Below are 27394 nucleotides of genomic sequence, written 5' to 3'. Positions count from 1 at the left end.
GAAAATACAGAGAAAATAAAATTTTAAGCAAAATACAAATTCTAATGCACAAGAAAAAAGCTGAGTGGGGAAAATGGAAAAGTTATTAATTTTAACGTGGACCTTACTGCCACTAGCCATATCTCCTTTAGTATGAGCTGTGTGGGTAAGAAAATTCCAACTTAATCATATTCAAATATATAAATAATAGATGTATCTTCAGACTTCTAGTCACGTGCTTAATGAAGCAATAATATGATACATTGAAACTGCTTCAATTTCAGGAGAACCTTGTTATAAAGAAGAGAGCTAGGAACATTAGGACAGTACTTGCCATTTAGTGTAGGGAAATGAGCTAGACTTTTTGGTTTACTTAATTACAGAGTCGTACCATCAAAAATAGATTCTCTAACTTGAAAAAGAAATACTTTCTTTGGTAATACTTGATGACATTTCTATCAGAGCCCATAAAAGCTCTTAAAAAAAATAAAACAATACTTCAAGGTGTAGATATAAAATTCTCCAAGAATCGTCATTTAAAAACACACAACCTCCTTCCTGTTTCTGTCATATCTTTACACAGTCTCTGTAGGTCCAAGGAATTCCATTTCTACAGCAGCTTTTGGCGCTTGGTCTGATCCACTCTTCTTTCGGAATTCTGCCGCGATTTCCTCAAATGACTTTCCTTTGGTTTCTGGAACTTTGAAAAATGTAAACAGAGTAAAGGCCAGGACCACACCAGCAAAAAAGAAAAACACATAAGGTCCACAGAGGGCCTGCATAGAGAATAAACAGAGAGTTCCAATTAGCAGCTGTTCAACATTATCTTCTGTTCATTAAATGTGCACAATATTAGGCTGCTTACCACAATGTACGGGAAACACAGAGCTACAATGAAATTGCAGGTCCAGTTGCTAAATGCAGCTATTGCTAAAGCAGCAGGCCGTGGTCCTTGACTGAAAAACTCAGCCACCATAAACCAGGGGATGGGGCCTGGCCCAATTTCAAAGAAACTGACAAAAAGGAAGATGGCTGTCATGCTCACGTAACTCATCCAAGCCAATTTATTCTGGGGAAAAAACAAAACAAAAACAAAAGTGGAACTGGGATCATTGGCTGCTTCTTGCTTCAGCTAAATAGACTCTCATTGAGTTCAGAGGTGACATAGCTCTCTTCCTGATGTGTTTATGTTCAGTTAAGTACAAGTTATTCTAGTCGGAGACAAGTTTATTCTCGTCTGAGTCATCCTTGAATCTTTTGAGGTCCGTTGTAGGAAATCTCTGGATTAGGATTTTATCTGACTCTTAGTCACTCTTTTCCTTTTCCTGTGAAAGAGGCAAGGCAAGGCAAGGATCCAATGACCTTTGCTCTTCCTCATACCGAGGTTGCTAGACAGGTTACATGACCCCCTGTGAAGTGGTGGATGGGTGCTGGGCTGCAGAGGTCCAGGTATTTGCCCAAGGTCACACAGGTAGCCAAGTGGCAGCCAACTCCAACCCTGTTGGAGTTGACCCCAGAGCCTATGCTCTGACTGTTTGCTACACTGCCTCCTTGGGTAACAAGTGCAATTTACTTGCTCATGTTCAGTCTTTACATTCAAAAAACTACTTCCCTCTTTCTTTACATTTCTCCTTTGTATTATATGCAGTTCCTCTGGCTTTATTTCATAACTCAATCTCAAATGTTTTTGACACACAAAGCACTTTAACCTGGAGCACAGAAATGCTATCATATGGTAACCAAAAATCTCAGTGCAGGCGCCAAACTCACCAGTAGCAGAAGTCCCACCGACATGAAGATGGCACAGACAAACATCCCACTCATTCCAATTAGAAACAAAGAGCGTCGCCCTGCCTTTTCCACAAGGAATACCTAGGAAAATTTTAAAAAATATTGACTTTATACTTAAATATTTTTACTTCCAAAGAAGTCATTTTAATTTATACAGCTGGAAGAAGGCAGTTCTGTTATATCACTTTAGAGATGTGGAATTGAGGAGGGAAGTGACTCTTGCTCGAGGTGGCAGAGCTGGTCTCAGTAAACAGAGGTAATTAACAAATACCTGTTTCATTTAGTCACAATGATTTGAACAGGCCATTCTAGAGACAGAATCATGGCATTACCGCCACTCTACGATTATCACTTCGGGTACAATAGTAAGAGGCTGTACATCTTGGATCTCTCCCTATAGATTTCCTATACATTTAAAATATAAAGGTCCTGCATAAAAAATGACATTAATTTCTCTTTTGATAATTATCCTAAGTTATAAATATAAGGGTTTATGCACTGCAGAAACTTGAAACAGTACAACTGTTGAGGTGTCAGCTATTCTCATCCACCTTTCTTACTGCTAATAAAGTCAAATTATGACCACTCACCTAGCAACATATGGAATTTGATCACTTTACCAAAATAGTCAGGTCTGCATTTTTCTGCTGTGCCTAAATGTATCTGGTGCTGGAAGTGAGCTATACGTTTCAAAAGATAAGACTTGAAAGCAAAAGGTTAAAGTGCTTTCTTAACCTAATTCAGGGCACACGTCACTGATTCCTTTGGGTCTGTGGACTTTTACGTTAATGGTTAAGATTTACAATTAGCCAAGACCAGATGTTTGTTGAATAGACTCTTGCTTGATCCTTGGAATGCTGCCAAGTTTGGTGAGTAACACACACAAAAATTACCTGTCATAATTTCTCACTTCAGTAAGTAAATTGGCCAGGCTCATAAATCTATCAGTAAATCAATAGCAATTCAATACCCTTAGTATAGTGAGCTCTGGCTCTGAAAATATCTGAGAAACATTTCCTTTCATCAACAGTGAAAGCCCCTTTTATCTCGGAGGCATTCATATCCGAGTTTCAAGTCATTTGGGGATGATAAGCAAACAGCCCACATTTAATTATTGAGAAGGAAGTGGGAAAAACAAACCTTTCTCAAGTTCATAAAATTTTTCTATATATTTTGACTCTTTAATTATGACTTTCAAAGCTGACTTGATGACACCATGTCAAGTGACCAAGAAAACAGAAGTATTTCTTTAGGAATAAGGGCTTTTGCTCTGTCTGTTTTCTCTGTTTCTGAACAATGATTATTAATTGGATAATAAACTCTAAAACTACATGCCTTGAAAATTGAGTTGAACTCCCCCCTTGAGGTCAGGCGAGCACTCAGGAGGAGTATGACAGGGTGAGACCTGTTCAGTGGCTGGAGATGTCTGCCTGACCGTAACCCTTGTCTCTGCCTCAGAGACAAGGGTCTCTGGCCCATTAGTGTGTAGTATAGAAAATATGGAATGTGGAACATAATCCAACATGGAGTTAGGAAAGTCTCTCTCTTTTCCCAGATACTCATTGAGAAAAAAAAAAGATTGATTATGTTCTTTCCAAGTTAGTGAAACATTAATATATTATCAGTGCATATTCGTATTTGCATATCTTTATTTGAAAGGATTCACAGACTTTGGTAACATTGGTTAATTTGAGGGAGAAACTGAGGGATTATCCTTTTTTGTACAGTTTGAATTTTATTTTATTTTCATTTTGAATTTTAAAACAACTTTTCAAAAATAAATATAATTAAAAATTTTAAATGTTATCTGTAGTCCTGGAGGGTTAATTAGACAGCTAGTTACAGATGAGTTTTTTTTTATTATATCACTCACTTGCTCAAAAACTTTCACAGAATAAAAGGATGAACTCTAAAAAGGTATATTCAAAATAATCAAGACACTGTTTTCAAAACAGCTCCTCCCACTCCAGTGATGTAGGGGAGGGGGAGACAAAAATGAAATTCTGTAGTAGTTTCCTCTTTAGGCATTCTTAGTGTTTGGGTCACCCGGTGTTGACAACTTGATGCTTTACATAGAAAATCCTGTTACATGTAAAATATTTTAATCATAATCTCTATATTTAAAAAATATGTTGGGGGCCGGCCTGGTGGCGCAGCGGTTAAGTGCGTGTGCTCTGCTTTGGCAGCCTGGGATTCGCAGGTTCGGATCTTGGGCACGCACTGACGCACCGCTTGTCAAGCCATGCTGTGGTGGCATCCCATATAAAGTAGAGGAATATGGGCATGGATGTTAGCCCGGGGCCAATCTTCCTCAGCAAAAAAGAGGATTGGCATCAGATGTTAGCTCAGGGCTGATCTTCTTCACACACACACAAAACAAATATGTTGGAGTAGGATTTGTAACAACTATTATCTCAGAAGGCAAAGAATGTGAATAGTCCCTTGGATAACATCCCAGGCCTTCATTGATTTAAAGTGGCCTTTAGGCTTGAACAGGTATGATTTCTAAAGGCATGTCTACAGGACAACCGGTGTTCCCTTGTTATCCGTTCTTCCTCCTCTTTCCAAGGTCCAGCACTGTTTAATGTGGTCTGGACAAACCTGCCTTTTGATCTGCGTAGCCAGGCTGTAATTTATTGACCACCCTAAGGTAATAGTTAAAAGTCCATGGGCAGAGAATGAAACACGAGTGACTAAAGTATATTTAGTGTAGCATTGAGACCAAAATTGAAAAGCCCAAGCTTTTTGAACATCCTGCATTCAAAGATAACAATAAGCCCAGTTACCCTCATTTTAGAGTGAATTACTTTAGTTAGGAAGTTTTGGGGTTTTTTTTGCTGTTTGTTTACTTTAACTCTTAGATTGTTTTTTTAAGTATCATTGTTGTCAAGACATTGAATCATTCCTTATATGAGGTATTTGGTTTTAAGAAGAGTATATGACCTCTTCCCTGTGTTGGGAAAAAAAAAGGACATTTCAAAAATATGTAACATTTGACTTTTCAAAAAAATAACATTTCAAAAATAAGAATAACATTTCAAGTTATACACATCTACTCCATCCTCTCGTAATATCACGCACACACTTATGCATCACCAGAAGCCATAGCCTTGTAAGCTACCTGGAGGCTCTGCCCAAAGGCCTAACATCGTAGGAATTTGCTTAGTCTAACTTTGCTAGAGGCTTAGATAACTATTAGAGAGGACCTTGTTTGTTTATTTTAAAAAATGTTTTCCTCAAGACATCAGGATAAAAAAAGAATTTCAACCATGGGAGGAGAGGAACCTAGGTAGAAGACCCAATATTGATAGAAATAATAAGCCGTTGACTAATCCCAAGAGTTGTAAGTACAGAGCAAAGGAGAAGAAACCCAGGATTTACACAAGGAAAAGATTCTCTCTGCCCCCAAGTAAGTTATTAATTCACAAATGAGTTACTAAGTGGCATCCTAGCAGATGGGGACAACCAGTGATCCACCAGCTTGGTTAGCCTAATCTCAATACAGTGGGTGGCTATTCACATACAGGACTCTTCCTGTGACCCGCTTAGTTCACAGTACACGTGGATAATAAGCATTGATCGCTTTTAGATCACAGGTTTTTTCCCTCCCAATTTCTGGACTGAGGAACAAGCAGAGTGTTTATCTAGGGTGTTTACTTACAGACACAGCAGTGAAAACCGTGTTGACAGCACCCACTCCAATGGTTGCATAAACAGGTTGCCTGATTCCAGCTGTCTGAAAAATGCTGGTTGAGTAGTAAAAGATCTGCAAAGTAACAGTTTAGCCTTAATCAAGAAGCCTAGCACTGATGGCTTTAAAGCAAGAAATATTTTACGTTGTTGATTTTTAGTAGTTTCTATGGAACCGTGGTCTCTAGAACTCCCTAAAGATTTTATCTGCCTTCTCCTTCCAGGGAAGGAGAAACCACAATCTTTCTTTAGTGTTTAAAGCTTCTAAGTGCTGAAGAGTTCTCCTTAGGGGGCCGGCCCGGTGGCGTAGCGGTTAAGTTGGGGTTAAGTTAGTGCATTCCGTTTCGTTGGCCTGGGGTTTGCAGGTTGGGATCCTGGGCACAGACCTACTCACTGCTCATCAAGCCATGCTGAGGCGATGTGCCACATAGAAGAACTAGAAGGACTTACAACTAGGATATACAACTACGTACTGGGGCTTTGGGGAGGAAGAAGAAAAAGAGGAAGATTGGCAACAGATGTTAGCTCAGGGCCAATCTTCCTCAAAAAAAAAAATTATATTTAGCTGAAAACTCTGCTTCTGCATTTTCTGTATTTTTTTTTAATTTAAACTTTCTGTTATTAAAGTATAAAAATAGATACAAAACAGTACACATATCATAAGTGTGCAGATCAATTAATTTTCAACATTTCCTGGATGCCTCTAAATCAGGCACTGGGATAGAAGCTAAAGCAGGGAGGTTCAGAGAGATTAAGTTTTGTGCCATTGGATATACAGACAGAGCTGAGGAAGGGATATGAATTTGGTCTCTGAGCCCCAAAGGTATATAAAGTAAGATAAAAATTATTATCAAGGACCCCTTACAGGAGGACAGAGATCACAGCAGATCAGTATTCAGCTTGTGGAGTGAGGGTTAGTTCTCCTTTTCCTTCAACTGATGGGAATTTCTTTCTTTGCCTCCACCAAGTTTCTTGTGGATCCATCAGTCACCCCCAAGGTGTCCCTCGTGGATCTGGGATTGGCTCACTATAGATGAAGCCCAAATCACATTTTCAACAGCAATGAAAGGGGATAAGTGATTTTCATTATCTAGTTTCTTCATAAATGCTTAATTTTTTCTTCTAGTAGCTAATTGCCAGTAGAACAAGGTTAGTCTGCATGATGCAAGGATTTCAATTAAAAACCTAAATGCTAGCTAGTTTAACACTCAGTATGTTTTTCAGTTATGTCTTATCTACTGCCCTCACTCACCAATATCATGCCAGTTCACTCTACTGTTTATTTTGTGTGCTCTCTCCCCAGATAGAGTGAAAGTTTCTTGGATGGCAGGAAACTTCTTTGCACCTGGCTATCTGGTGTACGTCACTTAAATAGATAGAGGGAACCATGGATTTCGTTTGCCTAGGCTATCAGAAATTTTAAATTTGATACTCAACTCTAGAAGCCCCTTGTAATTTAGTTTTTTGGTATAATTATTCTCCTTTCCCCTCTTTTGTATTTATGACTTTGCCTTTTTGCCTTCATCTTAATAGACATACCTTACCATTGATTGTTGACATTTTTAAAAATTGTAAGCTAATTTTAGAAAGCAGTTGAAGGAAAACAAAGAAAATTAGTGCTCACTCAGTATGTATGTTGTAATGAAACATGTGATGTCAACATTTTAAAATATCTTTTAGCTATTTAGACTTATACCCCTTTCCTTCTCTTAGTTCACTTTCCTCTTAAAAGTTAGGGAGTGTTCTTAAACTTACCCCATTGATTCCAGAAAATTGCTGAGCCATATGTAGCATCAATGCCACTAGAATAGGCTGTCGGTAACTGGAATTGGTGAAGAGCTGAATTATGGAGACTTTCTGCTCACTTGATGCTTCTTCCTTTTCTTTTCTCATCTCAATGATGTCTTTGGTGACATCAGCACCTCCTCTGAGTCTTTTCAAGCCTGTCCCCCAAAATGATCAGGTTGACAACTCAGGTCAAAACAAAAATAAATTTATTTTTATGTGTTAATGAAAGAGCTACAGTTCTGCATAGCCCTTTCTATTATTTAATAGCATGGGTATTGGGAATTCTTTTTTGTTGAATTAGATCATGCTTTTTTATTTTAAAAAAATCAGAATGTTTGGCTTCATCTCATGACAAAGAAAACTATGAACCTCATTATCATTGAAGCACAGCACTGGAAAAGCTCTTTTAGAAGCCTCTGGTTGAGTCCAATACCCTGCATGTGGGTTTACAATTTGGGTTCAAGTGAATGTTTATGGATGCAAAATGGCATGAAACAGTCATATTAAAGTGATCTTGCACATTCTTTTTACATGTAATCATTGACTTCATTTGGAAAGCACTGGTACCAATTTCACAAGTAACCATTCTTACACACTGTTTTTCCTTAGCTGATAGTTCCAAAACAATAGGGAGAAAGTAAAATCACCCACAGACTTACTTTTACTTGCTTTGACTTCCTCGTCCAACTTAATGTAAAGGTATCTGGGGCTTTCTGGACAGAAGAAGAGCATCAGCGACTGGAGGACAGCTGGCACAGCAGACAGACCAAGAAGGATGTGCCACAGCTGTTGATTGCCCAGGATAAAGTTGAGGCCAACAATCTGAAAAGACGGAGGAAACAGATCAACTGCACGACAATTTGGGTCTGCCCTCTGCAACAGTGTATTGAAACAGCACATTGGCTATTTAATAGTGATCTCTGAAAACTTTGATTCAAGCATGCACAAGATGGAAACTATTACTAGTGTGTCTCACCTTAACTAAATTAGGGACAATTTGTTTTACAAAGAATTCACCGAGGTTTGTTTTCATCAACTTCAATGGGACATTTAGGATGGGAAACAATCAAACTTTTAAGAAAACATGCTTAAGCTTTGATATCTAAAGCAACACCAAAAATTACGCATAATTTTGGACTTTTGTTAAAAATTTCTTCTTAGGTTACCCAGAACTTAAATAGAATGGGGTTTCATAGATAGAACAATTACTCTCATGAGAACCAGCTTTGTGATCCCTATCACAGTGGTTTATAGACTATCATCTGGATGGTCATAGTTCTGGGGTTCCGAGGCCTCCCTCTGAGACCATGGGATAGCAGGGAAGGATAGAGCCAGCTGAACAAGAACTGCTATGGTGATAATTTACATATTAAATTTCCGAGTAAGATGCTCAAAACAAAGGAAACCCAGACAGCCAAAAATGTGAAGTTTCTTTTTCCTTGAAATCTAAATGGAATAATTTAATTCTAGAATAGCTCCAGAAGTTCAGGACTTGAGTTGCCAGGTCACCTCCAGTGCCAACCCCACCACACCTCCAAGGGGAAACGTGAGGAGTGGAGTAGTGATAACTTAGCTTTGAGCTAAAACGCCTGTGTCTCTATACCACCTTCACTACTGCTAGGGGTACTGGTAGAACTGTTTTTTTCCTTTGTTTTGATCTACAATGAGAATGGACAGTCAAGGAAGGAGAAGTTGGGAAAAATAGAGGATGGTGAAGTAGGGGATGGGAGTTTTTACCTGACTAATAAGAATGCCTGTGACAATGGCCAGCTGGTGAAGAGTGCCAATAGCACCCCTGAGCGTGGTTGGAGCAACTTCACCAATGTACATTGGAACCAAGCCTGAAATTAGCCCTGCGTGAAACATGATCATAAATGTTAAAGTGCAGCCAGGACTATCTCAATAACAATAATTTGGTTTAAATATAGTCAATATCCTGATGGAAAGTCCCTTCTTGAGTCTGTTGGAAGGAAGAGCCTTTGTCCCCAGCCAAAGACACAGTTTATTTAAAGAATATTTGTTGATAAGACTCCAGGTGAAGTTGTACTTGGATGTACGAATAGAGAAATGGTTAGTCATGTATTTGGCAATTATTCATAGCATTGTCTTATTTAGTTAAAAAAAATCCATGTAAATATTGAGTTTACATCATATTGCCTTAGATTGTCTTCAGAAAAGAGACTGAAGAATGCTTTAATAATATTCTTTAAAAAAATTCTTTCTTTCTTTTTTTTTTTTCTTTTGAGGAAGATCAGCCCTGAGCTAACATCCATGCTAATCCTCGTCTTTTTGCTGAGGAAGACCGGCCCTGGGCTAACATCTGTGCCCATCTTCCTCCACTTTATATGGGACGCCGCCACAGCATGGCCTGACAAGCGGTGTGTCGGAGCGCACCCGGGATCCAAACCTGGGCCACCAGCAGCGGAGCGCATGCACTTAACCACTATGCCACCAGGCCGGCCCCTAAAACAAATTCTTAATCTAGACTCATGGGATTAAAGGAAATTAGAACATATCTAGGCCACCTCTTTACTTGATAGGGGTGAGAAACAACTTACCCAAGATCATGGTGAAATAGAGAGCATGAGAACTACAAGCCATATCTGAGTTTCCACAACATGATGGTGCCTCAAGATCACTGTTAGAGTGGTGGTGGTGGTGGCGGTGGGGGGATAGTGTAGAGAGGTGGGAGGAGTTAAAGAAATCAGACGCTCTTCCTCCAATTACTCCAACCAGCGCAACCTAGTTTCTTCTTTATTCTCTCCAAACAGTAGCCTTCATAAAATATTTTATTTGAATAAAGACTTTTGGTACTTAAAAGAATACAAAAAATTTGAAAAGCACTAGGCAATTCTACCTTCTATAGCTTTCTTAAGAGCAGGTGTAATCAGTCATGTTGGAAATGGTGGAGTATCCAGCCATTTGGTGAGTGCATAAAAAGGTCAAAGACTATCAACAAACAAGCTGAATGCAATGTTTGGCATTTTATTACGAATTTAAAAATAAGATTTGTCAGAGGCTTCCTCTTAGAGAGACTGCCTGCCTATCAAATGGAAATGGATGGTCTTTGTGTGCAAGATGCTTTTGGGAACTGTTTCAATATGTTTTTTAATAGTTCAAATTGTTTTCACTATCTCACATGAACATTTGTGTGGTTGAAACGGCATCTGAATTCTTGCTGACTTTTGCATGTGACTCTGATGTGTGCTCTGTTGATCTTAAGTAAGATAAAAACCCATTTATTTGGCCCTGTTCCGGCTGTACTATCTTTCTGTAATACATACTATTATACCTCAAGAACAGAATTATAAAGATAAGCTCACAGGCCTGAAGTCATAAAAACCTGAAGTCAAATTGTATTTACTATAATTTTTAGCAACTTTAATGCTCAGAATAAGACCAGACATAATTTTAAAAGATGATGGGAGAGTACAAGTTAAAAAGTTAAATTTTAAAAGATGGTTGCAGAGTACTTGGCTACAATATGTTTATAGCATTTCTTTTCAACTTTGCCAAAAACATTTTGTGATTTTTTTTCCTTACTGTATTTTAAAAAATGGAGAGAAAAGAAAGAAGAAAGAAAGATTTGGACCTCTTTCATAGTGTTGTTATTTGCATTTTATAGAAGAAGAGGAAACTGAGGCTCATATTCAGTTATAATAGGCCAGACAGAAACAGTGCTAGAATTGATTCACTCCAAATCCAAAGCTCTTTCCACATATGGGTTGACTCTTCACCTTGATAAAACCATCCTGATTTTCAATTATTTATTTGTATTAACATTGAAAATAGTGAAAAGAGACATTTAATTAAGTAATTTCAGACTTTTGTTTCAACTGATCATTGAAGATGCACGGAATTATAGTCTTTCCTCTTTGTAGGTAAAAGTGTTGTAAATATTTTATACACCATTTTGTGCCCTCATCCCTCGTCTCCCAACCCCGGTGGATATTAGTTTGAAATGTGGCTGTGATTTGGGACAATGGGTTAAAACCTTGACCCAGAACCATCTGAATCAGGGCGTCACTGGCATTGAGAAGCGAAAGATTTGACCATTTTAGAGATTGAGTGATCCTCCCTTTGTTCAGGCCTCTGCTGATTAGTTGCTTTGGAAAGTTTAAAAATCTATTTCCAAGAACTAGTGATTCCAGCTATTCAGATGTGAAGTTCATGGGAGGAGAATCCTTCCTCTGTTCTGAACTCATCTACCAGCTGCTTCTGCCTGATTCCCCCTCCCTGTGGTCACCACCACTTTAATGCTTCACCCAGCCACATCTGGAATCACACAAGGCTAGGGAATGTGGTCTGAGAGATGGGCCTAGTGTTAGTCTTTCCAGATAGGAGAGACAGAGACATAAGCGGCCAGGTGGGCCATAAGGGCCGAGTTCAGGGTTCTGGATGCAGCAGTCTTCCATGTCTACTGCATGACAGGAGGAATAACAGATAGCATTTCTTGGCAGTTTACTGTAGTCAGATTCTATGCTGAACGTTTTACATGTATTTTCACAAGCACCCTATGCGGCAGATATTATTATCCTCTTCATTTAATAGATGAGGAAACTGAGAGTTAAATAATTTGTCTGAGATCATATGACATAGAAATGATGTCATTGCCATGGGCAAGGACATAGCTTCACAACTCCCATTTACTGGTCTCACATCTCCCTGACTCAGGACTTCAACTTGGTGCTATTGCTTTTCCCTTTTATGATGTCACCTTAGGCTCAAAAAATTCCCTGCATATTACCAATCTGCCTTTAGAATAATTTTCAGACAAATGTGTGTGTGTGGGTGTGTGTGCAACTTACCACAGTAAAGTCCTGATATGCCTCTTCCTGAAATTATAAGAATGTGAGATGGTCCCAATTTCGAAAACCCCATCAAGAGAGCTCCAACTAATGAGAAAATGTTTGCTACCAACATGGCTTTGATTCTGAAATTTTAAAAAGCAAAGATTACAAATTCAGCATCGAAACTTGGTAAAATTATTTGCTTTCAGAGAATGCTGAGATTTTTGCTTGAGCGATTATTTTAATTTTGCTGAAAAATCTAGCTGGGGAATCTTAAACCGTCATGCTGCTTTGATAAATCTACAGACTAAAACATTAACAATAAGTAATATTTATAATGAGAGAATCTGGGTTGCATGCACCTTATCTCCACATTTTGATAGAGATAATTTGATTGTGGTGATGACTAGTTTGATTTAAGATCACACTTCTGACACTTTTTCAAGTAGTTAACCAATTAACTTTTCTGCAAGTTGATTGTTTTAAAGAATAATTGCCTGATGATAGCTAAATTCAATTCTAGTAGTTTTAACCTATGACACCCTGTTGCTTTTTTTTTCTTTTAATGGTACAGGTTTTTAGTTGCTGTAGATCATGAAAGAAACCTTCAAAGTTAAATTTCCTTTAGTATGAATTATTTAGAAGTATATTAAAACATACTTTTACTTTAAGCCTTATCATAGAGAATTATAATTATTCTTATTTTAACATTGTATGCCAGCATATTTCCAGAATCTAGGAATTAATGTCAACCAATGTAAAATACATAATAAAGTTTAAAATAGCAACAAAAATATCATTTTCAAAATTAATCATATTAAAATTGACATTTGCAGATATCTGATACTTTTATTCCTATTAAATGGGAAAGTGAGTTGCACAAAAACCTTCCTTAAAGTTCAATAGATGATGATAAGGCCAGTAAAAGAATCTGAGTGGATAGGTGTGGAAATGTTTTTGCCACAAAGAAACGTAAGCATTTCAGTGTTTCAAACTTTAATAGGTGAGTGTTTTCTAAGCAAGTATTATTAATACTAAACAGGGTTTTTTTTTTTTTCCTGGAGAGTAAAACTATATAATCATACTGCGATGATTGCCAAACAACCATGTGATAGGCTGAATAATCCTTCCCAAGATTCCACATCCTGATCATCAGACCCTGGAAATATGTTACCTTATATGGCCAAAAGGATTTTGCAGATGTGATTAAATTAAGGATTTTAAGATGAAGATATTGTCCTGGATTATCCAGGTGGGCTCAGTGCTGTACTCACAAGTATCCTTATAAAAGGAGGGCAGAAGAGAAGGTGATATGATGATAGAAGTAGAGATTAGAGTAATGTGCTTTGAGGATGAAAGAAGGGGCCACAAGCCAAGGAATGTAGGTGGCCACTGGAAGCTGGAAAAGGCCAAGGAAATGGATTCTTCCCTCAGAACCTCCAGAAGGAAGCAGCCCTGCTGACACCTTGACTTCAGCCAAGTGAAACTGAATTTGGTCTTCTGACCTCCAAAACTGTAAGAAAATAAGTTTGTGTTGTTTTAAGCCACTAAGTTTGTGGTAATTCATTACAGCAGTAATAGGAAACTAATATATGGAAATTATAACAATCCAAAGACAGGGAAAGAGAATGATTTAGAGCTGGCCAGCTTCAGAGATGCAGAGTAGAAAAAGACAGGGGTGTTTCTCTGTGAAGTGCTTTTTCTCTACACAAGGACGGAGGGCATACAAATTCAATAATTTACCTTAAGAAATTGTTACTAGCTAGCTAATAGTATATCTATTAGGAGAGAAAAAGAGAAAAAGTCTTAAAAGAGATAGTCTGAAAGTATTTTTGATGCCAGATTGCTCTGAAGTCCCTCCTCCTTACCACCTATGGATGCTGGAGCGTTTTTTACAACTTAAACGATTTTTTTTTTTTTTCTGAGAAAGATTAGCACTGAGCTAACATCTGTGCCAGTCTTCCTCCACTTTATATGTGGGTCCCTGCCTCAGCATGGCTGACGAGTGGTATAAGTCCACATCCAGGATCTGAACCCATGAACCTGGGCCCCTGAAGTGGAGTGCACTGAACTTAACCACTACACCACGGGGCTGGCCCCATTAAAGGATTTTTACTTCTGCTCAGACATGAGAAATGGCCAAGAATAAATAGTCTAAAAATACATGAAATGGTTGAATCAGGGGAAAAGAAATGTATTTCTAAGTATATTTCTTTAAATCTTGCCCTAAATACTCCTTTTAGCGTAGGCTTCATCATTGTCGTCGTCATCATCATCATCATTGCAATCAAAGTAAGCCTACATTCACTGTTTGCTTACTGTGTGTCAGGCATTGTGCTAAACCCTTTTTATTCCCTCTCGTTTAATTCTCACAATAATGCCATGAGGTAGGTATTATTCTTTCCCATATTGCGGAGGGGGAAACAGCTTATAGAACTGAGGTAACTTGCTCATTTTCACCCAGCTATTAAGTGACAGAGCTGGGGCTTGATCTGTGTGAAACCAAGGTAAATGCTTCCTTTTAGTGAGTTTCATTTATCATACAAGGAAAGAATGCATTCAAAGGCAAGCTATGTATACTTTCCTTGACTAATGATAGTGTGGATTGCACAGACCGTGGTTTCCCTCTACTGTACCCTTCTAATTAAATTGTAAGTGCACAGCCTCTGAAAAAATTACCTTGAGAACCCAAATCTATAAAATAGTGGCCACAGACATCTATTGACTATTCCACAATCACAAGGAAAGACTTTTTCTAAAAGCAGTAATAGAAAAATACATATTTATTTATTTTTAACTGGTGGAGCAGTGACACTGGCAAAAGGGAAAATCATGTCATTTCTCAGTGATTCTTCTTAGAAAAATAGTTTTATGGGAGAGGCTGAACTCTTTTGTCCAAATTTTGAAGTTAAAATTATTAATTTTATGGCTGTTTTTCAAGTAAGATCATTTTTCTACTGAGAGCTGGAAGAAGCCTCACTTTTAGTTTACAAGTTATTTGATAAATGGTCATTTGACATTGTTTTGTGGTTTGACCATTGTTGATGCTAAATCCTAAGACTTGAGAGGGCACGCATCCTGGTTCTATCACTAGGACACTAATTAAATGTTTTAGAGTAAGTCACTAGACCTGTCAGAATCTCATCTATAAAAGAAAGACAACAAGGACTTAAATTTTTTCTTCAGGGATTAGAAGTATAAAACATTAGTAGCTGCTAAGAGAACTGGTTTGTCCATATTTCAAAATTTAATTTAATTTTGCTTAATTTTATTTATTTTAGAAATAATCTAGAAAAATTTCCGATTACTGCTTAAACCAATTTGATACAAATTAAAATGATTTTTAAATTTTTTAAATGATTAAAGTCAGTTCATGGACTCTGTATTTTATGGACTCTGATTTAAAGTTTAGCTAAACACAGTAAGTTGATAAAAATGTGAGGAACTGACCATTTTCTTTTATGGTAGAGGAAAGTTCCTTTGAATTAAGAACAAGAATAAAATTTGGGTTACCATGCTACCCGTAACTTAAAATTTCTTACAGTCTTATTACATAAAACCTTCAGTACAAGAGGAAGAAGTTTCCAGAATTTTAATAACCAGAGAGACAAAATTATAATTTAAAGTAGGAATTTAAAAAACTAAATGAATTATTATCTAGAATTACTAAATAGTCGCATATATCATTTACATCTTTAAAGGTTTTTACGTTTTCTAAATTTTCCGTATTTGCACGTTTCTTTTTATCATCAGAGAAAAAGGTAATTAATAAACAAAAGATGGATTTAAAGAGTAGAAAATAAATCTATTATTTATTAATAATCATTTGATTTTCTGATTTTATTTCCTCTTTATGGCAGGGGGCAATCCCAAGAGCTTTAGTAGGTCACATGACTAAGTGAAATTTGAGTGTAAAGGAGTTCTGTTGATGTTTTTAATCCAAAACGCCTAATAGAAACCAGAGTATAGAGTGGAGACACCACTGGCTTCATCTCTGGTTGGACTTTGTGACAGCAGTAGCAGTGGCTAGAGACCCTGTGCCATACTGGGCAACTGGAAGTTGAGGATACTGACTTGACCTTAGGACTTGACTGATCCAAATGCCAGATTCTACCTTGAAAATGAAAAACTGGAAGTATGAGAAATGGAGTCATTTGGTAAAGCAAACAATGGACTCCCAGGTTAAAAATTCCACTCTTGGCCCTTCCGTTGAGTTCCTGAGCTGACCATTTGTGTACTGATTTCTTAGTATGTTTTATAACTTACAAAGCCAGAAAATCAAAGTAGTTATCTAGAAATACACACGAAACTCACTTTTGCTGTAAATGCCTCCACAAATAAGCAGTTTGTTTTCCATTGTTTGGTCTAACACAGAGCTAACTCATAAGATCATGAGTTGGAAAAAACAACTCTAAATTATTCCTCTAAAGGAAAGATGATTTCTTTCTAAACAAATTTTAGAAACCTAAACTACTAAAGTTTCTATATTCATGCATATTTGAAATTTGCCTACCTTCCAAGCTTGTCCCCAAGCCACCCACCAAAGAATGACGCGATCATTCCACCAACTGCAAAGCTGGACACAGACAGGGACCAGAGCATGATGATGTGGTTGGTAGATGCTATAGCCTCTTCCTCAGCACCAGGAGATGGTGTTGGATTCCTTAGAGATGGGACCGTGGGCAGTTCCTTTGTATTGTTGATAGCATAGTCACTGATAGCTTTTCGGTCGTCCAGCGGAACACCCAAAATGTGTCTATAGTGGGATATTATTACCTGAGGAAATAAAGTAAAGAAATGTAGCTCCAATATTTAAAACATTCTATGTATTTTTTGTTTGTTTTTCCTTTAAAATGTTTGTTAGGTGTTTAAACAGGATCATCCCAACTATGTGTGTTATACACATACAAACACATATAGATTTATTTACAATTCACCATATCCTATAAAACAGAGGTCACCAATTTCAGTGCCAACTGGAACCAGGCAGGAATAAAGTGAAGAAGTCAAGAAGAACCTTCATGACTAGACAACTGAGATACTGTCTCCACTATTGAGGATATAATAGTGAGTGGGCAGGATTATGTCACTGCAGAGCATTTGCCCCATCTAAAGGAGGAAGCTGCAAATGTGGGTCTAGTGTTGCATGACCTTTAATTTCTAAAGAGAAGCCAGACATCTGGGTTTTTATGTAAAATTACTCAAGTTTTAAATATTGGCAACTATTCAAATTGAAAATATTCTCCAGGCTAAAATGATACATTTTCACACCAGTGTTACTCCTACACAGCAAGATTTAAATTGACTTAGATAAATATTTTGACTGAAGAAAAAAAGTGAATATAAGAAAAAAGATTGGGAAACATAAGATGAGGCCAAATATAAAGTTTGTATACAAAATGCAAACACTAGGTGCTGTATCCTTGCTAGAAGTGAGCTATAAAGTTAGCAATAAACTTCCTAGCATGGGCCGGCCCCGTGGCTTAGCGGTTGGGTGGGCGTGCTCCGCTGCTGGCGGCCCGGGTTCGGATCCCGGGCGTGCACCGACGAACTGCTTGTCCGGCCATGCTGGGGCCGCGTCCCACATACAGCAACTAGAAGGATGTGCATCTGTGACATACAACTATCTACTGGGGCTTTGGGGGAAAAAATAAATACATAAAATTATAAAAAATAAAACAAAAGAAAACTTCCTAGCAGCCAGTGCAAAGAGAGGAAACAATCCTGTATATTGAGGAATTCCAAAGATAAAAACTACTCAATTGCCCCTGAGAAGGTATTGAGACCTGAAGAAAGTTTCTCCTATGGATCTTCATGGAGTTCAGTGTGTAATAGAATGAATAAGGTTCAAAACTAAATTTCACAGAGCCACATTTTATAATTTGTTTCAGTAGAGGCAAAGATCATACTACAGTACAATCGAGTAAAGGCACGTCTTTCAGGCTATCTTCCTTCCATGTCATTCCTCTCAGTGATGATTTGGTCCTTATTCAGTGGCAGTGAGCTGGGAAGACCTCTGACAAGGACCTGGAATGCAGCTGCTCTGGGTTGTCAGTGGTGGGCAAAGTCCTGTATGGTAAAGTTAGCTGAGGGAGAAGGGAACTGACATTGTCTTATGATAAAGGAAGTCTGACCAAGGCATTTGCCTCATTGGAAGGCCGCTCTTTATGGATAATATGCATAGAAAAAAGTCTGGAAGGAAATATCCAAAATGTTCTCAGCAATTTGCTCTATGTGGTAGAATAATTATGGGTGATTTTCTTTTAATACTTTCTGCAACAGGCCTGTGTAGTTTTCATAATCATAAAATATGATTTTAAAATACCCTATAATAATTCCAAATGTCATTCCACTAATAAAAACAAATGGGCCTGAATGACTATTCTTACATAATGGTGTTTAAGCAGCTCTTTAAACACAGGAGGAAGGGGCTATAGAGAGGGCACTAAGCCAGGTGCCAGTCAGGGAATCTGTGTTTTCAGGTCTGACTCTAGGACTTGGATTGAAGGACAGGAAACCTTATATTAATTTTCCTTCTAAGACTGGAGTGGATGGTTTAAATAAGGATTTGAAAAGGGCTTTCCATAAAAAGAGATGAGGCTCTACCAATTCCAAATTATAATGATATTGAGCCACATTTCAGGGAGCCTGCTAAATTGACACATGTTGTCATCACTCACAGAAAAAAGATATGAACTCCAGCATTATTCCCTAAATCTCTCAGCTTTGGCAAGGCCTGCCACACTTGTGGTGACGTGTGGCGCCTCACCAGAGCACATCTTTTGGTTCCAAGAGCAATCCTTTTCAGTTGATGGACTGGGGACCACACACATCTCACACATTCAAACTCTGCAGTATCTTAACATGTTCTTTGGAGTTCAGTGTTGTAAGAGAAGCTGAAGAAACATGATGGATTTCTAGAAGGCACCAAACAAATGTTTGTACCTTCACCTTATGCCAGCCTTTCCCCCAGCTTCTCTCCTCTCTCTCTCTCCCCTTCACTCACTAAACCCTTTATTGAACACCTTCTTTACGCCAATCGTTGTGCTCAGCACTGGTGATAGGAAGAGGAACAAGACGTTAATCCTCCCCTAAAAGACCTGACAGTCTGAGTTAGAGCAGAGGGAATGAAGTCTTGGTTCCCCCACTTAGAGGCTGTAGCAGCTGAGAAAAATGACATCCCTCTCCTCACTGTTCACTGGATTCCAGAGTAGAGATGCACAAAACAAATGAGAAAACTGATGGAAATTATTTGATATTAAAAAAAATACCCATTCAAATAGTTGTGGAGAAAATCCAAACTTTTTTGGACTTTCTGACTATTATTTAAAAGTTTTGTGTTATTTTACTTTGAGAGACAGGAATGGGGGAAGGGCTAGAATCTTTTTAATGTTAGGGCTCCTAAAGTTTTCATTCTGGCGTAGAAATGGGCACAATAAGGTTGATTTGAGGGTCAAACTGGGGAAAGCATATGTTAAAGTGCCTGATGCCCAGTGAGTTGGTGGTCATGAAATGTTTGTGTCCAGAATGAAACATCCCCTTCTATTGTTGCCTTTTGTTCTCTGGCGTTTTTCATTATGTGTGGCTGGGCTCTCTGAATGATTGCTGCAATTTTCTCTTGAGCTTTGTAAAAAAACATCCTTAGGCATGTGGTGTTCTGGCTAGAATTTTCTGTTAGTTCAGCAAACAGCAGAGACAGCGATCAAGAATTATTTATTGCCCTTTCTTTTCTTGTGAGGGTTGTTAAGTGAGGAGTCAAGGCCAAGTTAATTAGCTTTGGAACCATGCACATGGTACCTGACAGGAGGCTGGGTTACCTCGTGTTCCTCACGTGGGCACACTTTATCTCTCTGTACGAGGAACAGATATCTTTCTGTCTCTGACAGAAATTGCCAAATAGAGAACTTGTACATGTTTCACTTGCCTCTTGAGGTGCATTGATCACACCAATGTCGTATCCAAACTGGAAGGAACCCAGCACGGCAGTGAAGACAGTGAACATCAAGGTCCCGCTGACCTGTGGGGAATGAGACAGAGGGCTGGGAAACACCAGGTAGTTTCAGTTACTCATCATCCCGTCAGCCTGCAGCTTGGACTTCTGACAGGCTCCGCAGGCTGGTTCTTGCCCCTTGATACTCATCCACAGTGCGCCCTGTGCTCTGGCAGGGGTCATTCACATGGGAATGTCTGCATCTTTCATCATTTCCCCTACACTGCTAAAGCTGAAAAAAGTTGGGGTCAACTTCTTCCAGGGAGGAACCAAACATCTTTATTTATATATATATATATAAATATATCTATAATAAATACATATATATGTAAAGTTCAAAATCAGGACTGAGAACTGGAATTGCTCCTGAGTAAAGGAAATTGCCAAGATGAAAACGGTCATTTATATCATTGGGAGAAGTCAAATAAGACACCCATAACAAAGAGATGGGGAGCTCTCTTGGACATTGCTGTGGTGCAAAAACACCTCAAAACTCGTACAAGAAACATCAGCAGCCTTTATCATGATCCACATCAACATCTAGGTAAGGATACTTTTCAGGATTTGCATCTAGTTGAACCTAGAGTTGTGGGTTAAGGGGTATTATTCCCCCCCAACTCCATGTAGCTACAAAAAACAGTGTAGAAAAGGGCCGAGCATTCATTCCCTCAACTCATAATTACATATCTAACCATCTTAGAGAATTCATGTCATGCATACAGAATCACATATAAGGACAGTTGATGCAGCATTTTTTGTGTGTGATAAGAAAACTTGTAGAAAGAACCTAAATATCATTTAATGGGAAATGGCCAAATAGATTTCAAATGCATCATGATACATGCAACATGCTATGCAGCAGTTAAAAAGAATAATGTGATTTTTATGTACTGACTTATTGTTAAGTGACAAAGGAAGTTGTGTAATCTCATCAGTGTTTCTTTTTAAAAGGCTTAAACCTGAGTATTCTTTAATTTGTGCATGATGTATATAATTCATAGAATGTTTTCTTGAAGAACAGATAACAAGAGGATGACCTTTGAGGAGGAATGTAAGATTGGAGAAGGAGGGTAAAGGAGTATTTTTTCTTCTATTTATATTTTTAGACATCTTATAAGGAACTATTTCATGTATAATTACATAGTTTAAAATTTTTAAATAAATAACATGGAATATAGTAGGAACATTGTTGAATGAAAGAATGAGTCGTAACAACATGGATTCCAGTTCCTGCTCTGATGCTTAGTGAGTAAGTGACCCAAGCCACTTCTCCTATAGAATCTTCAGTTTTTCTCTAAATTGGAGGATAATTGTAAATCCCCCTACTCCATCATGAAGAATAGCTAATTAACCAGGACGCTTCATTCTCCAATCAGTCTCTAATCTCCAATTTAGTGGTTCTAAAACCAGGCCCTACTTGGAAAGCTTGTTACACATGTAGCTCCTAGGGCTCACTCGAGACTTATGACTGGATTGGAATCTCTGGGGTGGGGATTGGGAATCTGTAGGTTTGCAAATCTCCCCCTCTTACCACTAATTCAGAATTAATTGCAGGTGGCACCTCTGTAGACTTTCCCTCCCAGCAACTTCCTTCCCTGAAAGAAAGCACTTCAAAGCTGACCCAAAAGTTATGATAAAAGAAGCATATATAATATCGTATAGTATACCTTCTATACATTTATTAGATATAAATCATATAAATATGAGTTATTTATAAATTATAGATAAGTGTATTGTATGTAAAATATGCACATCTGTGTGCACTTGTATGCGTGCACATGCACACACACACAGTATGGCATATGGTGTATGGGATTACAAGAGATTTTGAATTATCCTCTAAAATGTAACTAGACATCTAAAACTCAGTGGCTCAGGCAGCCAAAGCTAAGATGGGGTTCCTTTTACTTGGTTAGTGGTTTCTCCTCAAATCCTTTTCCCCTCCAGCTGTTTCCAAGGACAGGGAATTTTATCCTATTTACAGGTAGTAACTATCATCAGCGGTGAGGGGACCAGGGGCACCCTGAGAGGGCTTTAACCCACTTCCATGATAATCTCTGTAACGATAATCTGGACAATCTGATGTTAGGTGCAACGCAAACACATCCTGAAGTCCTAATACTAAATATTTATGCCTACTGCATGCCTGTTCATTGTTGTATGTGTATTATTGCATTTACCCATATTAGTTTTCTCTTGTTGCAGTAACAGATAGCCAACAAAGCAGTGGCTTAAATAATACAAATTTATTATCTTAGAGTTCTTGGTATAAGTCTCACCAGACTAAAATTAAGGTGTTGGCAGGCTGTATTTCTTTCTGGAGGCTGTAGGAGAAAATTCGGGTTGATGGTAGAATTTAGTTCCTGGTGGTTGTAGGACTAGGTTCTGTGTTTTTGTGCTGGCTGTAAGCAAGGGCCATTCTCAGCTCTAGAGGCCACCACATTCCTTGATTAGTGGTGCCCTTCCTCCATCTCCATTGCCAGAAATGGGCTTGTCAGATCCTCACGTTGCGTCTCTGTGACCCCGACCACAGCCAGGAAAGTTTATCCCTTTTAAGAATTTGTGGGATTAGATTTTTGTTTATAGGGATAATCCAGGAAAATCTTCCCATCTCAAGGTTCATAACCTTAATGACATTTGTAAAGTCCTGTTTGACACATAAGGTAACATATTCACAGTTTCTGGGGATGAGGTTATGGACATCTTTGGAGGACCATTATTCTGCCAACCACACTTCTCATGACAGCAACATTAGTATCCCTATTTTATAGATAACTAGACTAGGTTAAGGTATCACAGCCAGTAACTTGTAGAATAATGTTTTGGATCCAGAGCCTATGCTTTAAACTATGTAGTTATTTTGCATTTCTCATTGGTCAGAAACAGACATTCAAAAGTCAAGCACATCTCAAAATCTAAGATCATAATCTTTCTAAATTGAAAAAAAAAAATCCAAGAATGCACATACACATAGAATTTTCCAAGTGTGATGCTGAAGCCAAATCACCAAACCCCCACCAATTCCAAGTGCATTTCCCCACCACCTGCCACACAAATCCCTTTCCTCCTCATCTGCCCGTAGAAAACTTTTTGAAGTCTCTGGAAAAAAATTCAAAAGGGCAAAGACTACTCAATTGCTCATCTGTGGCTCACTTGAAGAACCTCAGGGCCTTCTCACCAGCAAGCCCAGGGCCACAATATACTCACCCAATTTCATCCCTGCGTCACCTTTTCTTCCTGCGGCAGAGTCTCCAAGCACTTGGTGTCTTAGTGACTACACCTCTCACTCCATCCCTGGGCTTCTGCTCTCTACTGGCTCTCTCCTTCTGCCCCCACCAGACAAGCATATAGTTCCTGTCTTCTTATTTTAAGAGTCCAACTGGTGACTGTGCCAATGGTGAGCAGGGGTGCCACAGAAATGGAAGTTGGGGATGAAGGTGGTGGCTGCAGTAGATTTGGTCCCCCGTAATTTATGTCAGCCCTCCCCTGCCACTCCAAATACACAGTCTAAGTCACAACAGTGTTAGCTGTTCCTGTAGCACTTTGATAAAAATGAAGGTTAATTTTCAAAGATGGAGGTTCTCTGGAGCTTCTGCCCCATTACCTTCCAATAAAATTGTTCTAAGTCATCACTATAGAAATATGGAGCTGCCTCTAAGATCAATGTTTTATGTTGTAGAGATAACAACAACAACAAAAAGCAACTGTGAAGGAGATAGGAAAGTTTTTAAGTGTTTAGAAATCCTAGAGTGTTCTTAAAGTCCTTGTCCTCTGGTCTTCCTGGCTTCTTTTTCAGAGTTGGCTCTGGTCCTGCCACCCCAGGGCCTCCAGTTCCCCACTTTAATTCCCTGAGATAAAAATTTCACCCACTTGGGTGAAGGGAGTCATATATGTGGTGATGGACAAACAAAAATGTACAACCCAAAATTTCACAATGTTAGAAACCATTAAAACATCAATAAAAAAAAAAAATTTCACCCACTTGGTCAGGTAAAGAGCAATGTCATCAATTTTAAGCAGGTCACTTGACTTTCTGAGAATTCCCAACTAAAGTGATCATTCCAAATATTGAAGTCTCTGGAACAGTTTAATTGCATTTCCTTTTTTTCCCACATTTTTTTACCTCTTATTTTCAGGTTTAATTTCCCTCTCTGAACTCCCTTTTAACCTGGCTCTTTTCTTGCCATCTTTTCTTTTTCTGCTGTGAAATGATATGAGATAACATTTATAGTTAACTTTCTATGTGGCTCGGCACTAGAGTTGGTCAGAGAAAGTTTGTTTATAAGAGGGAAGATTTCTGAAAACTGCTAAGTCTGAATTAGCCCATCAACCCTCATCCATTCAATCTAATGTCCAAGAGGTTGACTCAAGGAGAGGTACATAGCAGCTGATGAAAACAGTGAGAACTTAGGACCTTACTTTGTCCAGGCTCTGGGGTTCTAAATGGTTTGCCTCTTCTCTCAATAAACATGTAGGTGGGAATTATTGTTATTTCACATATGGGAAAACTGGTATGGAAAGGGTAAGGAGCTTGTCCAAAGGCTATACACTTACCAAGTGGCAGAAGATCTTCAGCCTTTTCTCTCCACCTCTTCATAGGCTATAAGGCATTAACCCTGCACTTTTAGCAAGACTACTTTCATTTAGAGCTTAATAATTTTAAGTTAGAGAAACTAGGTTCCGTATCCAATTAAAAATATGCTGCTGGATAAATATGGAAGAGTAGAATGGGCAAGTGGCTAAACCTTAACATAAAACAAAATGTGGTGTTTATTGTGGCTGAGAAGTCAGATGGGGTCTATTAGAGAAAACAAGTAGACTTGGGAGTCAGAAAACTTAGAAGAGTCCCAGCTAGGCCCTTAATATCCCTGAGCCTCTGTTTCTTTGCCAAAAAATGAGTATAATAATAGTTAATGCATAGGATTATTATAAAGACTAAATAAGATAAATAATGTGGTCTTCCTGTATATAGTGACAGGGCTATAACACAACTGTGTCTTTAATCACATCATCATCATCTCTCTTCATAATCTCTATCATGATTACTCTTGCCAAACAACCACTTGTCAACTTTTCACACATCACCAATAATCTTCACAACAATACTACATAGTACATGAAATTGTCCCCATTTTGCAGGTGAGGGAACCAGGGGTCAGAGGTTAAGTGGTATGCCAACACTACACAGCTAGGAAGTAACAGATACTATAGCATTGGAACCCAGAGCTCATGTTCTTAAACTCCCACTGCTACACAAAAAAGCAGGTTTTCAGCAGCTACTGACTGACTAGGTGGGGAGGAGAAGCTTATGCTCTTTCCTCTAAACCGCATGCCTCCAAATGCCAACCCAAAGGTGATCTTGCACCCAACTTTGGACAAGCCCAGAGGCCTTTCAAGCCATAGAATTTTCAAAGCTAAAAAGGCTCCTAGAGAGCAATGGATTCTAGTCTAATGTCTTCATTTTTCACTTCAAGAAACTGAGTCCAAGTCCCTGTCTGAGTTACACAGTGCATTACTGGGCAGAACCAGAGCGAGAACCCTGGTCTCCTGACCCTCAGTCCGTGCTTATCCCACTTTTTTCAAAGTCTGGGTAGATTCACAAAGCTGAAACATTGTGCTTTACATCAGTTCTTGTTCTTTCTGGATTCCATTATTAAGCAATTTCTTGGTTCTCAAGAAAAGTCCTACAACACAATTTCAAAAGCCCTCTAAGGGAATTTAATGATAGATCTAAATGGAGCTTGAATATCTGCAATGTGCCAGGCACTGTGTTAAGCATGTTATCTTCCCTTTTGCAGTGTCTTCCAAACTTCAGTTATTTGAACACTGTCTTCATGATTTTTGTCAAATTTACATCTACCTGTTTAGTTATTAACTTAATATTGTCTTTATATTGTCCTTAAAGTTCTAACTATTTAGCTTTATCCTGGGCTATAATAGGAAATCATGATGTCCTAATTATTCTTTAAATACACATTATATAAATAGGTAACTGTTAACATTAAAATGTTTTTCATCTGAGCCTCTCTAATATTATCTCATTTAATTACTCCTAGACCATAAAGAGCTATTATAATCCCTGTATATCCCATATTATATCCTTATATTATTTCCCAATATGTTCTTATTTTGTCACAATGTAGAAAACCCAAGTTCAGTTAAATAACCCAGGTCTCACAGCAGGTAAGTAGCATCACCATACCCCAAATCCACACCCAGCTGACTGCAAAGCCTATGCTCCTAGCCTTGTCACTTACTGACATGAAGGAGTGTTCAGCAGAGTGAGTTATACCAGAGTGCTCAGCAGAGTGAGTTATACCAGATCAGAACTTAGAGGTCCTACTCTCACAGGGGCACAGATTTACCTATTGGAATGATTGTTTGGGGGAAACTTATAAAGGAGCAACAGCACTATACCCTTTTTATTTTGAAAAGTATCATATCTACAGAGAAATTGAAAGAGTAGTGCAGTGAACACTCCCTAACCTTCACCTGTGTTCACCAATGGTAAACATTTACCACATTTGTATAGCTCTCACTCTGTGGATGTGTGTGTGCTTTTGGCTGAATCAATTGAAAATAAGTTGCAGATATTTGTGTCACTTCACTCCTCAATACATCAGCATGTACTCACTAAGAACAAAGACATTATCCTACATAGTTGCAATACCATTATCATATCCAGGAATGTAATAGATACACTAATATTATCTAATATATACCCATTTTCAAAATTTCCTAAATGTCTCATATTGTCCCTTAGAGCTGTTTTCTGCTTCCTTCCACAATCTGAGATCACTTTTGCATTTGGTTGTCAGTTCTTCTCAGTTTCCTTTAATCTAGAACAGTCCTACTTCTTGTTTTTCATACACTGACATTTTTAAAGATTTCAGACCACTTTTCATAATTAGATTCAGGTTGATCTGCCTTTTCTTTTTCGCACATTCCTTCAGTAATATGGTTATGCAGAATCACTCGAAGAAAAGTTACACAGTCACAAAACAGAGCAAATATTCTTAAAACCCCAATTACTGAATAATAAATATGATTTTTTAGCAGCCAAATGAACTATCAGTTGGCCAAGAGAAGCAGCTTTGATCTGTGGTAGCTACACCCAGCACCCCCCAAATCCTCCATTCACTCACTGACTTGAGCAGATTCCCCTACTCCTTTCCTCAAAGCCAGATTCAGAGTGAACGTAATGCTGCTTTACCTTATCTTCTGTCATTTTATGGGTCGGGAGTCCTCCTCTAATTCCAGGTCCTGCAGTGAGTGTGGTGCATGCAGCTGGCCAGTCCCTGCTTGTGTTTCTCCAGCCTCGCAAGACTAGTTATACATTAGAGGAGGAGGAGCAAGGAGGGAGCGG

At 38.4% G+C, this 27394-nt stretch overlaps 1 protein-coding gene across 1 annotated transcript; it reads right to left on the bottom strand.

Annotated features, from left to right (window-relative positions):
• SLC2A2 (solute carrier family 2 member 2) lies at window positions 1-27256 on the bottom strand. Its single transcript, XM_004424745.3, has 11 exons — window positions 27242-27256; window positions 19963-20055; window positions 16552-16814; window positions 12057-12181; window positions 8986-9101; window positions 7908-8070; window positions 7216-7403; window positions 5432-5536; window positions 1750-1851; window positions 845-1048; window positions 1-755 (listed from the first exon to the last, which is right to left on the bottom strand). The coding sequence occupies exons 1-11, from the start codon at window positions 27254-27256 to the stop codon at window positions 555-557; spliced, it is 1575 nt and encodes a 524-aa protein (XP_004424802.1). The 3' UTR covers window positions 1-554.
• Window positions 27257-27394: the final 138 nt, after the last annotated feature.

The sequence above is a fragment of the Ceratotherium simum genome, chromosome 15, assembly GCF_057802395.1.
Source record: "Ceratotherium simum simum isolate JZ-2026a chromosome 15, ASM5780239v1, whole genome shotgun sequence".
Taxonomy (NCBI): Eukaryota; Metazoa; Chordata; class Mammalia; order Perissodactyla; family Rhinocerotidae; genus Ceratotherium; species Ceratotherium simum.
This window is presented reverse-complemented; position numbering and strand designations above follow the sequence as displayed.